This window comes from Mandrillus leucophaeus, unplaced genomic scaffold (assembly GCF_000951045.1).
Source record: "Mandrillus leucophaeus isolate KB7577 unplaced genomic scaffold, Mleu.le_1.0 Scaffold23, whole genome shotgun sequence".
Classification (NCBI taxonomy): Eukaryota; Metazoa; Chordata; class Mammalia; order Primates; family Cercopithecidae; genus Mandrillus; species Mandrillus leucophaeus.
Window position 1 is genome coordinate 4,231,329 of NW_012102365.1, and position 14,051 is coordinate 4,245,379.

The 14,051-nt window shown below is 49.9% G+C and overlaps 1 protein-coding gene across 3 annotated transcripts in view; it reads right to left on the reverse strand.

Moving 5' to 3' along the window:
• Positions 1–970: 970 nt before the first annotated feature.
• MECR (mitochondrial trans-2-enoyl-CoA reductase) overlaps positions 971–14,051 on the reverse strand; it is a 42,652-nt gene continuing 29,571 nt past the window's right edge. For all 3 annotated transcript variants that reach the window (XM_011981749.1, XM_011981750.1, XM_011981748.1), the window contains 7 exons: positions 13,669–13,812; positions 10,231–10,333; positions 9,052–9,154; positions 7,647–7,720; positions 3,355–3,415; positions 3,099–3,171; positions 971–1,333 (listed from right to left, as the gene is read on the reverse strand). In XM_011981749.1, the coding sequence (XP_011837139.1) occupies positions 1,176–1,333; positions 3,099–3,171; positions 3,355–3,415; positions 7,647–7,720; positions 9,052–9,154; positions 10,231–10,333; positions 13,669–13,812 (716 nt within the window). In that variant the 3' untranslated portion in view covers positions 971–1,175. The remainder of the gene's footprint in view (positions 1,334–3,098; positions 3,172–3,354; positions 3,416–7,646; positions 7,721–9,051; positions 9,155–10,230; positions 10,334–13,668; positions 13,813–14,051) is intronic.

Consider the following 14,051-nt stretch of genomic DNA (forward strand, 5'->3'; position numbering starts at 1 on the left):
CCACAGATCTTCTTTACAGCATTAGTCACTATGGCAATTACTGTGAGACTGTTTAATGCAGGGTTGATCAATGACCTCATGAACATTGAACATTTGGGAGCTGAATTTTTTTTTTTTTTGAGATAGGGTCTTGCTCTGTCGCCTAGGCTGGAGTGCAGTGGCATGATCATGGCTCACTGCCGTCTAGACCTCCCAGGCTCAGGTGATCCTCCCACCTCAGCCTCCTGAGTAGCTGAGACTACAGGTGCACAGCACCACGGGTGGCTAATGTTTGTATTTTTTGTAGAGATGGCGTTTCACCATGTTGCCTAGGCTGACCTTGAACTCCTGGGCTCAAGTGATCCGCTCGCCTTGGCTACCCAAAGTACTGGTATTAACAGGTGTGAGCCACCGCGCCAGGCCTTGGGTAATTCTTTGTTGCAGGAGGCTGTTGCGTGTCCTGTGGTGGGTTTAACAGCAGTACTCACTCTGCCTGCTAGATGCCAGTAGCAACCTCCTCCCCAAGCTGTGACTGCCAGATATATTCCCAGACATTGTCAAATGTCTCCTGGGGGTAAAATTGCCTCTGGTTGAGAACCACTGGTATACTGTCTATGTCTTCAGTTAGAACGGCAGTTCCATGAGAGTGGAGACCCCACGTCCTCGTTCCTCAGGGCTCTGATGACCTCAGCCTGGCATTGACTCTTCCGTGCAGCTGATCCTCCCGAAGCCCTGGACCGGGCCGCACACTCCTGAGAAGCACAGCAAAGCGCTCGTTCTACAGGACCCTCCTCTGTGGGCTTGTGCAGCTTGAAGCCAGGGATGGTGGCCTACTGGTCTTTGCCCTGGCAGTGTCCACCCAGGCTTTGCTTTCAGGGTGGTCAGAAAATGATTACTGGGGGAACACGTGACAGAAAAGCAGGAAGGGGGCCTCTTGGTGCTATGAGCTGACCAGTGCAGAGTGACGGTCCTTGACAGGGATGACTTCTACTTTTTGGAAGGAAGAGTTCAGACTTTATTAGATACCTTAAGGCTGGCCCTGGGGAAAACCACAGCTGGCTTCACCATCCTCCTAATAGGAAGAGGCAGTGAGGAGAGCAGTAGTCTGGGGAAGGTGGGAACCCCGACTGAGGGGCCTGCACCCAGCCCCTCAGATCTGCTTCCCCTCTCACGTCACTCCGGCTCTTTTGGGATGATCACATGGTGAGAATCTGCTTTGAAGACATGAAGGGCTTCATGGAGGCTTCCAAAGCAGACTGGTAGTCCTGCAGTGGGACCTGGGAGCAGGCAGGGGCTGTGAGTTGGCCTCGGCGGATGAGATCGCACAGTGTGAGGATCAGCTCCTTGAACTGGTCTGCGGGAGGTTGGAGGAAATCAGACAGGGGAACAGCAGCTGGAGATTGGTGAGATGTGGCACGGGGCTGCCCTATGGACAGGAGCTGGCACCGAGCTCCAATAAAGCCTTGAGTCCTGGCTGTGCCAAGGATGGGGTGGCTGTGGAGGCAGCCTGGTCCCTGCCTGTCTTTAGGACAGTGAGGTCCAGGTGGGGAGAGAGGAACACAGGAGTGGCTCTATGGTCTGAGGGGCAGGCAGGCAAAGACCACTCTTCAGAGTGGTGATTAAGATGGCACAGACTCACAGAACCTAGCCGCAGTGGAGCCAGGAGCACTGAATGGTGGGAGGAGAAGGATGGCGGAGGCAGGGAGGCCAGAGGAGGCACGGGGAGGGAGTGGGTGTGCCTGGCATGCCAAGTGATGTGGAACAGTCGAGCTCTGCTCAGGAAAAGGAGCTCTCCCTGAGAGCCCAGGCCTCCCTTAGAACCCCACGACCTGAGGCCACCAACATCCCCTCCCTGGGCCTGCCTCCTCTGAAGGACCCTATATGGTACAGGAAGTTGAGAAGTGAAGGCCTTAGCTGAGAAGTGTTTTTCCATAGACATAAATTCATTCAACCTTCAAATCTAGTCATATCTACTGGTTAAAACACTTCAGTGGCTCCTCAGTTGCCTTTAAGAGTGAGTCTTGGCTGGGCGCGGTAAATCATGCCTATAATCCCAGCACTCTGGGAGGCTGAGGCGGGTGGATCCCTTGAGCCCAGGAGTTTGAGACCAGTCTGGGCAACATGATGAAACCCCATCTCTACTAAAAATACAAAAACTAGCTGGACATGGTGGCATGTGCCTGTGGTCCTAGCTACTTGGGAGGCTGAGGGGAGGATCACCTGAGCCGAGGAGGTTGAGGCTGTAGTGAGCTGTGAACACACCACTGCACTCCAGCCAGGGCAACAGAGCGATACCTTGTCTCAAAACAAATAACCCCCCAAAACAGCAAAAAAACCCCAGTGAGTCTGAATGCCTTAATCAGGTTTATAAGGCCTTTTGTAACCTGGTCACAACCCACTCACCCAATTTCTCAGCCCCAGCTCAGATCTAGCACTCCAGGTCGCTCGGAAGCACTTCAGTGCACATAAGATTTTCGATTTTTTCTGCCTGAAACACTGTATTCACGCCACCACCTTCCTCCCCTTCACTTGGATAATCCCATGTTATTCTTCATCCTGAGTTTGGAGATCCCACTCTAGGGAGCCAGTCCTCCAGGAGATGAACAGGAGATGATCTGTTCACATCCTGGCTGCATCCCTCCCCGTGGGGAGGTGACTTTGGGCATACTACTTAACCACTCTGAACCTCGATTTCCTCCTCTGTCAAACACGGCTAACAAGAGTTTAAACTTATGAATTTAAACTGAGGCAGAGATTAAGTAACTTGCCCAGGGTCCCACCACTGTCTAGGCAGAACCTCTACCCAGTAGTGTGGAAGCAGATTTGAACCCAGGCAGGCTGGCTCCAGAGTCTATTCTCTCTACTTTGCTATCCATCTTTCCCCACTGTCAGCTCTTCAGGATGGGGGCAGTGTCTGTTTTGTTCTGTGCCCCTAAGACTAACCTAGTTTAGTCCAATAACTATTTGCTGACTGTAGCTGGCCTAAGGCTATTCTCTTTGATCCTTCTGTGGGACTGGGGACCCAATCACCCCTCCAGGGCTCAGTAGCTGGTCATTTCTGCTGCCATTTTTAGGCACTGCCCTCATCTGTGACTCCTTGCACTGGGCCGTGCACTCACCTGGACTGTGGTCCTTCTTCCACTGGGACAACCAAAAGCCCCGAAGTTTGAGATCCTTAAAAATGAGCAGGCTCTGTGGACACAGGAAGGACATGCTGGGCTCTGAGGGCAAGAACTTCAGGCATCGCTTAAGGGTACAGACACCCCTCCAGGGACGGGGCATTGCCTAAGTTTAGACAGCTGTCGTGCCAGGGGATGTGGCCTGGCTGAGGTGTCCGGCCCGGCTCCAGGCATGCCTCCCTCCGACCCAGCTTACCACAGAGGCTATGACGGGCTGCTTGGCCATCCCCCCATAGGTTACCATGGTTCCTCCACGCCTAAAGAGTCCAAAGAGAACAAAGACTGGGTGCAAAGCAGAGACAGAGCCCTTCCTGAACCTGCCATGGTGCTTCTGCTTCAACCCTGGTTCCTAAACCCTGCTCTCAGAATCTCTGGGGAAGGTTGAAAAATACAGATTCCGGCTGGGTGCAGTGGTTCATGCCTATAATTCCAGCACTTTGGGAGGCTGAGGCAGGTGGATCACTTGAGCCCAGGAGTTCAAGACCAGCTTAGGCAACAAAAGGAGACCCCATCTCTATTAAAAAAGTACAAAAAATTAGCTGGGCAAGGTGGCATGCCTGTAGTCTCAGCTTCTTGGGAGGCTGAGGTGGGAGAATCACTTGAGGGCATGAAAGTGAGGCTGCAGTGAGCCCTGATCACACTACTGCACCCTAACCTGGGCAACAGAGTGAGACCCTATCTCAGAAAATAAATAAATAAATAAATAAATGCTGGGGATGGCAGCTCACACCTGTAATACCAGCGCTTTGGGAGGCCAAGGTGGGAGGATTGCCTGAGCCCAGGAGTTTGAGACCAGCCTGGGCAACACAGTGAGACCCTGTGTCTACAAATAATAATAAAAAAAATTAGCTGCGCATGGTGGTACATGCCTGTGGTCCCACTCAGGAGGCTGAGGTGGGAGGATCACTTGAGACTGGGAGGTTGAGGCTGCAGTGAGCTGAGATTGCACTGCTGCACTCCAACCTAGGCAACACAGTGAGACTGTCTCAGTATAAAACAAAACAACAAACCAGATTCCTAGGTCCAATCCCAGACCCAATGAATCAGGATACAAGAATGTATATTAAACACACACACACCCCCCATCTGGATGACTTGGATGTTTAGCCAGGGTTGGGAATCCACTTATCTAACCCAACCAGTCAGGCTTTGATTAAGTGCTGAAAAGAAACTTGCTCTCTCCAGATGAGCTCGAGGCCTGAGTTCAGCCTTGGCTCTGCTCTCACTACAGGTGTCCGACCTTGGGTGATGCAGTGAAAATGGCCCAGACCTCATCTCTTCATCTGTCAATGCTCATTCCTAGAATCAATGTGAGGAAACAGCTCTACAGATAAGGAGTGATGTGGATGGTGGAGGGAACAATGACAAGCGTCCTCTCACTGCAGGAGGTGCCTTCTCAGTACCCGCTGTCTGACACCCACACCCCGACGTCAGCTGACATACGGGAGTGAAGCTAATATAATTTCTAAGTGAATAAGCCTGGAGTTCACATGCTTGACTTAACCTGTGTTCCCCTCCCCACTCCCTGGCTCTTCTGGGAGTCTGTTGATCAAGGATGACTTCAAGCACATTTGGGGACAACACAAGGTAGACTTTGAAAACTACCGAATGGAAGGAGCTGCTGTCCTAGGGCAGGTACTTCTGTCCCAGAGGCTGCTGGGTAGTTTGGTCTTAAGTGCCCCTCGACTGCCACCTGCTGTAGAAAGTAGCTCCTGGGAGCCAAGCCCTCTCTCCTCTGTATCCCTGCTGCACTTGGTCTAATCAGACTAGTAGCTAACATTTACCAGGTTTCTACTATGTGCCAGGCACAGTTCTAAGCATTTTGCATGTACTGCCTCAGGGAATCCTCGTAACAACCTTGTTTTAGAGATGAGAAAGCTGAAGCCCATCCATCATTTGTACAGCAATTTGTATATCACCCAGTGTCCTTTAGACCAGTGGTCCCTAACCTTGTTGGCACCAGGACCAGTTTCATGGAAGACAATTTTTCCGTGGACTGGAGGAAGGAAGATGGTTTTGGGATGAAACTGTTCCACCTCAGATCCTCAGGCATTAGATTCTCATAAGGAGCACGGGACCTGGATCCCTTGCATGCGTGGTTCACAACAGGGTTCACAGGCCTATCAGAATCGAATGCTGCTGCTGATCTGTCAGGAGGCAGAGCTCAGGGAGCCATGCTCGCTCACCCACCGCTCACCTCCTGCTGCGTGACCTGGTTCCTAACAGGCCACGAACTGGCACTGGTCTGAGGCGTGGGGGCCCCTGTGTTAGATTACCCTTCAGAGGCAGAGGGTTTATAAAACCCCCATTTTAAAGATGAAGAGACGGAGGCCTGGATTGCTTTTCACGTATTGCCTAACTTTCCATAGGCCCACAGCTAGTAAGTCACAGACAGAGCTGGGGCTTGAACCCAGTCATTCTGACTCCAGTGCCTACACTCATAACTACTGCACAACGCTTCCTCCTGCAATGACATTGGGATTGAGGTCTGCCACCGGGGCTGTCAGGTATAGGGCTGAAGCGGTGTGCTCAAATGTGGGGTCACGCCTGGCTCTCCTGCTGACTAGACTTTGGGCCAGGTACCTGACCTCTTTGAGCCTCGGTTTTTTTTTTTTTTTTTTTTGAGACACAGTCTGTCTCTGAAGCCCAGGCTGGAATGCAAGGCTCACTGCAACCTTCACCTCCTGGGTTCAAGCGATTCTCCTGCCTTAGCCTCCCAAGTAGCTGGGATTACAGGTGTCTACCACCATGCCTGGCTAATTTTTGTATTTTTAGTGGAGACGAGGTTTCACCACGTTGGCCAGGCTGGTTTCGAATTCTTGACCTCAGGTGATCCACTTGCCTCGGCCTCCCAAAGTGCTAGGTTTACATGCATGAGCCACTGCACCTGGCCTGGGCCTCATTTTTGAAAAGTATAAAACAGAGATTAGAACTGCACCCCCTGTCTAGATGGTTGTGGGAGGGGTAAGTCAAGCACTGCACAGTCCGGTGCATGATGAATACTCACCACAGCGCTCTGGCCACGTGACTCGCCTGCTCATCTAGCCTGTGAGATCTCAGAGGGCGCATCAGTGCCACGGCCCTCTCTGTGCCTGGTAGCTAGTAAGTGCTCAGCAAGTATGTGCTAGCTGAATCCGTGCTACTGAGGGGGTTCCTGCCTTAGTTAGGAAGTGTCTTTTTACGCACACTCTAGCTCAAGAAGGTTATTTTATTTATTTATTTATTTTTGAGACGGAGTCTCCCTCTGTCGCCCAGGCTGGAGTGCAGTGGTGCGATCTCAGCCCACTGCAAGCTCCACCTCCTGGGTTCATGCCATTCTCCTGCCTCAGCCTCCCCAGCAGCTGGGACTACGGCGCCCGCCACCACACCCAGCTAATTTTTTGTATTTTTAGCAGAGACGGGGTTTCACTGTGTTAGCCAGGATGGTCTCAATCTCCTGACTTCGTGATCCGTCCGCCTCAGCCTCCCAAAGTGCTGGGATTATAGGCGTGAGCCATCGTGCCTGGCCTAGAAGCTTATATTAAAGGAAAGAATGAAGGACATGCATTAATATTGTCAACAAGGCTTATCCCCCTTGGTGGTGGGGTGACAGGTAACTTTTATTTCTTTTTTGAGATGGAATCTCCCTCTATCACCCAGGCTGGAGTAGAATGGTGTGATCTCAGCTCACTGCAACCTCCACCTCCTGGATTCAAATGATTCTTGTGCCTCAGCCTCCCGAGTAGCTGGGATTACAGATGCCTGCCACCACACCCAGCTAGTTTTTTTGTATTTTTAGTAGAGATGGAGTTTCCCCATGTTGGCCAGGCTGGTCTTAAACTCCTGACCTCAAGTGATCTGCTCGTCTTGTTGGGATTTTATAAGCATGAACCACCATGCCTAGCCAGGTAACTTAAAAAAAAAAATCAAATTTTTTTTTGTAGTGATCGGGTCTCACTGTGTTACCCAGGCTGGTCTCGAACTCCTGGCCTCAAGTGATGCTTTCTCCTTGGCCTCCCAAAGTACTGGGATAATAGGCATGAGCCACAGTCCCAGCCAACAGGAAACTTTTATGCTTAAGTTTTCCTTTGCAATTTTACATGTTTTCAAAATGTTTTGTAATAAGCATAATGTTCCCTTTAAAATTAGAATCTATTTTAAAAGCTAGTACAAATTTGGAAGGTTAAATAAGCTAGGACTAAGTGACTTTTTCAGACATCCCTAGGTTATAAATCCTTGACTATTCCTCTATGGCAGACAGCTTAGCAGTCTACTTCTGGGGTCCCTTGGAAAAACAAAGCTGGATAGGCCTTTTGGTCATCTACAAAGGAGGAGACTGAGAAAGCAGTGCTCAAATAGCTGGATGACTTTGGTCCTAGTTTCCACTCGACATTGTGCTGACCTGGTCTTGGCTTGAACTGGCCACTGGGACTCGGTCACTTGATGGTCATCCCAGCTAAAGACCTGGAGAGTTCCGGCGAGCTGGACCTGCAGGCCCAAGGGACTTACGCTAACTGCCGCAGCAGCTCTGTGGAGCTTTTCCCACCGACACAGTTGAGAGCAAGCCGTGGCTGGGGCATGTCCTGGAAAGCAACAAAAGTGCAGTGAGGGAGCGACCCCCCTCTACATGTGGGGTCTGAAGCTTGCCCAAGTGCTGTGTTAGAAGGAGGGAGTAAATAAAATGAGATGTTTATGCCTTTGTTTGCGTGCATGCACGCGTGTATGTGTTTATGCCTTTGAACTCACCTTTTTCTCTGCTTAGGAAGGGTCTTTTCTTTCTTTTTTCTTTTTCTTCCTAAGACAGGGTCTCGCTCTGTTACCCAGGCTGGAGTGCAGTGGTGCAATCATGGCTCACTGCTACCTCACCCTCCCAGGCTCAAGCAATCCTCTCACCTCAGCCTCCCGAGTAGCTGGGACTGCAGATGTGTATCATGATGCCCAGATAATTAAAAATTTTTTTTGTAGAGACAGAGGTCTCACTATGTTGCTCAGGCTAGCCTCAAACTCTCAGACTCAAGCAATCCGCCTGCCTTGGCCTCCCAAAGTGTTGGGATTACAGGCATGAGCCACCTCATCTGGCCAAGAAGGGCCTTTTCTGTAGCAACTTAATCCTGTTGTCCATTTTAGGATCTGGCAGAACTCATCTTCTCTGGGAAAGAATAGGCAAAGGGCATCTGCATGCAGTTTGGTGGGCTTCGGCTCCCTGTGTGCTCCCCTTTTCAGTCCTTGTGACTTGGCTAATATTATATATGCTGATCTACTGCTTCAGAAATGTTTGCAAGAAGTGCACGCTCTTGAGTGTGTGTCTTTGGTTCCTCCTGATGGTTCAGTAAAAAGGGGCTGAGGGTCTGGTCACTTACTAGGCATGTTGTAGGGTGGAGGTTCTTGAAGGTTAAGAGGCTTTCAGTTCAGAGAGACTGAGGCCAGCTCTGACTCTCCCCCTTATAAACTATATGATTTTGGTTAAGCACTTCCTCTTTTCTGAGTAAAACAGATAGCAGGTTCCTTTGAATAGCTTTTGTGGAAATTATCAGATAAAATTAAGGCAGGTAGTTGGGAAAGGTTACTTCTTTCCTTTCTCTTTCTGTGTCTCTGTTTCCTCAGGTCCTCTCCTGCCAGTTCTTAGAGTCACACATGTGGGCTGACATGGCCCACCACAAATGTTTAAAACTGCAAGTCACACTGGGTTTCCTAAACTCTGTCTGTTTCTCGTGCCTCCCTCCCAGCATCTGGGCACTTAATGCATGCTGCTTGCCACCTGGCTGGGGGAAAGGGCTTTAACCAACCAAGAAGAGGCAAAGGGAGGTTTCCAGAGAGGAACAATGGTGCCAGTCCCCAGCTTCTCTAATGCATGTCAACTTTCTTCAGGGAGATGCGCATGGACTGGAGGGGCAATGTCCCTCTTACTAGGTACCTTAAAGAAGTTTTTCATTTCGGGCCTTCTTAGCTCCTCTTCTGTGATGACATGCTCAGCCCCCAGACTCTTCAGTCTGTCACTCAGCTTCTGGATATCAGGTCTGGAAACCAAATATAGTTCCCTGGTCACATCTGCCGGCTTTTTCCACCAAAGTCTCCCAGGACCCCTCTACCACAGCTGGGAGAACCCATGCGTCTTTTTGCAGGAAGCTGGGGTTAGGTTTAAGCCAGGCTTGAGCAGGGACCAGCCACCTAATTTCATCCGGCTTCAATAGCTCTTGGCTGTCTCCTCACTGGAAACAGAGTGAGACTGGGTGGCTTCCACAGGCCCTGACAGCTCAATAGTGCTAGAAGCCATCTGTGCCCAGGGAGAAGTCACTTAACTTCCTGATTTCTTCCTCTGAAAAGACAAACTCCACTTCCCCATCTTTTCAAGGGCTCTTCAGAGTGTTGTGCACACACACTCTAGTCCGGGAGTGGTCCTGGGTCTCTTTGGTTAAGGCAAACGGAATGATTTTTGTTAGTACAAGTGAGGAACTGAAGCTGGTGTCAATTATACTAAGACTGGGCTTCCATGACAGCCACAGCCACATTCATGAACAGTGAGGCTTAGAGAAACTGGACGATACGATGGAGAGTGAGGAAACCGAGTCTGTTACTGACTTGCTGTGTCTTCCAGGGCAAGCTGCTCTCTGAAACTTCAGTTTCCTCATCTGTAAAAGACAGATGATAAACCTGCCTCTGTCTCCTTCCTGTCTGTATTTAGTGCACTTCCAAGTACCACACAAAAGCAAGGGTAAAGGGGCCTTGGGTTAGACGGTTCACAGAAAGAATAATACAGCTCAAAACATTCCCAAATATGAACTGGGGTTTTGAAAACATGAGGTTATCACAAGCCAAGAGTCTCAGAAAGTCTTAGCTGTTCAGTAAGAGCAGTCTCCACCTCCTTCCTGCCCTCTCTTTACATTTCAGATTCACTCATCCTATCACCAAAAGCCAGCTGGACTTCATTTCTTAGGGCTGACTCATCTGTTTCAGCCACCAACTCTGTTAGTGACACCTAAGGCCAGTTTATGCTTATGCAAGGGCGCCCTCTGGTGTACAAGTGGGCACTGCAGGGATGGGAGGTGGGAAAGGCCGAAGTCGTGGTCTGGGATGAAGCCTCCTCCCCACACACCTGTCTCGGACCACATTGATGGTTCTTAGGCCCAGGGCTGCGGCGATCTGGATGACTGCTTGCCCCACTCCGCTGTTGGATGCATTCTGGATGACAGAATCCCCTGTGGAGCCAGGAAGAGAACCAAATCAAGCCCTGTATAGATCTGCAATAGATCAAAGGCTTCCAGCCAGGGATCCTACTGTAGGCAAGGGAGTCCTCAGGCTCAACAGGGACCCAGGACCTGGCTGCTGAGTCTTCTCAGAGCTTACATTGTTTCTCACTGTTCCCCTAATGCCTCTTAAACTTCCACAACACTCACGATGCCTCCCAGGACTTGGTAACTCAGCATCTACACTGGACATAATTTAGACCCTGCCCTGCTATGGAAAAGATTTTATAGCCTTCATAACCCTCCCAACTTTTATGTCCTCAGGTCTTTGCTTAGGTTATTTCCTTGGTTTGCAATGTTTCCCTCCTCTCTTCCTTCCTATTGAAATCCTGTAGATCCTTTGAAGTGCAGCTCAAGTGTAGCCTTCATGAAGCCTTCCTGGATTTTCCCCTCTATGTGCTCCCAAAGTGCTCTGTGGGCCTCTGTATTAATGCACATACCATGGTCTGCCCCGTCTTAGTCTTATACTTTGTTGTATATAGGTCCATTTCTATGAACAGCTTGTAGCTTCTTGAGAGGGAAGGACCGTGCCCTATTCCCCTCCGCGGTGTTTAATAAAGGCGCACTGCCTTGAAATGGGATTAGAGCTGTGCTGGAGAAACTGGCAGCCCCTGAAACAGGGTCCTACAGTTTTGTGGCAAAGCCCAGGTTTAGCTTTGGACCTGGCCATTGGGGAAGGCAGGGTGACATGCTGGGAAAAATGTGGGCTCTGGAATGAGATGGACCTGGGCATGAGTCTCAGTTTCACCAATGATTGTAACTAAACAGACAGGGCAAGTTATGACCTCTGTGAACTTCAGTTTCCTTCCCTTAAAATGTAATCCCAGCTACTAGGGAGGCTGAGGCAGGAGAATCGCTTGAACCCGGGAGGTGGAGGTTGCCGTGAGCCGAGATCACGCTACTGTACTCCAGCCTGGGCGACAGAGCAAGACTCTCTCTATGAAAAAAAAAAAAAAAAAAAGCGCCCCTGATTAGAGTCAAATGCATCATGTCCGGGAAAGTGCTTTGTTGACTTTGAAATGTTTTCTGGTTTTTGAGAGACAGCAGGGATCTGTCACACAATGGGCTGAAACTAGAGATCGAGGACTTCCTGGAAGAAGAATGCCCACTCTCCTTCACCAGGGGTCAACGTACAGGTTGTCACCCACTAGTGGATTATGAATCAATCTAGTTGGCTGCAAGCAGCATTTTTTAAAAGTTAAAATTGAGAGGAGAATAAAAAATAACAGAGTATGTCACACATAGTAAGGGTATTTCACGAAACTTTGGTTTCCATTTTATATATATATATATATGTCCCTATTTGTATAAACTGATCACAATGTAAAATGTAATTCTCACCATTTGTCAAGATCCTAAGTTGACTCAACAGTTCTGGCCACATCAGCCTTGAGGCAGGAAAGTGGAGAGGTGCACAGTGGGTACTTAGGGTGGGCAGCGTTGAAATGCCTAGATCTGTTACCACAGCTGCAGCCCAAATGGGAGGTGGCTTTAGGGCATGGGACGCAGGCAAACAAAGCATCTGCTGCACTAGGACTCCAGCAAAGGTCCCTGGTCACAGCCACTGTCTTTCTCTACCAAACGCTCCCAGGACCCCTCTGTCATAGTTGTGAGAAACCTATATTTCTCTTTGTGGGAACTGGCATCGGCTTTCAGCCAGGCCTTGGACAGTGGCTGGGCACCATGTTTCATCACACTCCAACAGCTCTGGGCCTCAGTTTCCTCACTGGCATGAGAGGTGGCTTGGGTGAGTTCTACAGCCACTGCGCCTCACGGATGTGCACGGTGTGCAGAGGCAGCCCAGAAAGTTAATGCCCTTAGGGTGACCCTTAAACAATGGGGTGTGAGAATTAGTGAAAAACTCATCATTCAAGGGGTTAGTTTTTCTTTTTTGAGATGGGTCTTGTTCTGTCGCCCAGGCTGGAGTGCAGTGGCACAATCTCGGCTCACTGCAACCTCTGCCTTCCGGGTTCAAGCGATTCTCCTGCCTCAGCCTCCTGAGTAGCTGGGATCACAGGCGCCGCCACCATGCCCGGCCTTAAGGGTTAATTCTGTGGTGGGTTCTATGAGAGTCTTCAGAGGGCCCCCAGCAAGACTGAGCAGGCCAGTGGGGGGGTGGCTCATGTCTGTAACCCCAGCACTTTGAGAGACTGAGGTGGGCGGATCACAAGGTCAGGAGCTTAAGACGAGCCTGGCCAATATGGTGAAACCCTGTTTCTACTAAAAATTCAAAAATTAGCTGGATGTGGTGGCAATCCCAAGCTATAGTCCCTTGAAACTGGGAGGCGGAGGTTGCAGTGAGCCCACGCCACTGCACTCCAGCCTGGGCGACAGAGTAAGACTCCGTCTCAAAAAAAACAGCCTGAGCAGTAGTTGCCCATAGCAGTAACCGGGCTTCATGGGCTTTGCCTCCATCTCTGTCTCACTCTCCCCACTCCCCCTCATTTCTGCTTCCGAAACAAACTGTCTGCACCCAGTCCTGGTCTTAGGCTCCGCTTTCAGGGAAACCCAAATGAAACACCTGGCTTTGTCATTTACCTGCTGGCTGATCTCATGCAAATAGTTTACCTCTCTGGACCTCAGTTTTCCCATTTATGAAAGGGAAGACGAATAAAAGCAGTGGACAGTCTCTGCACTGCATGCCCAGCACTGTGTGAAGTGTTATGCTGTAGTGTTTCACCCTCCATGTTCTTTATTCTCCATTTTACAGAAGAAAAATCTGATGATTTGAGAGGCGAATTCACAGTCAGGGAAAGGTGAAGCCTGGGGTCAGATCCAGGTTATCTGCCCAAAGCTTGAGCTCTTAACCAATGATGGTACCAACCTCACTGCAACGCTTTGAAGATTTAATGCACTCAATGGGGATAATGCCTGTCAAGGCACTTCTGTGAACTGGAAAGTGCTATGTAAACGCTGAGTGGAATTATTAACACTAAGTTCAGCGTTTTACTGAAAACACAGGGACTGTGTCTATCTTGTCTGGCTTTGTATCCCAGAGCTTAACACAGCTCAACACATTTTTGCTGAATGACAGAATTCAATCCCAAGCTCTAGGGAATGTGACCCTGCAGCAGTTTTCGAGAGCGTACTCCTCGTGAGGTTTCGGCATGTTTCCTAGGAACCAAGCTAACACCTTTCTACGTGAAAGCAACAACATTCACCCGGGTGAGAGGTCCATCACCCCGTCAAAACCTCCACCTTGCAAGTTCTCCTGGCCTTGGGGTCAGGATGTGAGTGGCACCCTAGTTGGGAGACCCTGACCTGCTCCCCTAACTCCGGGTTCCTACCTGGCTGCAGCTGCTCGAAGTCCATCAACATCCTGTAGGCTGTGCAGGGATTGACGCCCAGGGTGGCAGCGCTCTGAAGAGGGATGTCACTCGGAACTTGGATCAGTGCTTCCTCGCTGAACACAGCCTCGGTCCGCCAGGTTCCTGAGTCAGAGGATGAGACCAGGATCATAAGGAAGGAGCCCTGAGCACATTCAACCCCAGCTCACTCTCCTTGGCCAATGAGCAGCCAGGATAATGGATAGTATCCACTGGAAGCATCCAGGATAGCATCCAGGATGTTTAGAAAAAGAAGAAAATCTGGATGTTCCTCTGAATGTCTGAATCCTCATGATAATTATGCAAAATAGATTGTTATTTTTTTAAATTTTTTTTTTTTTTTT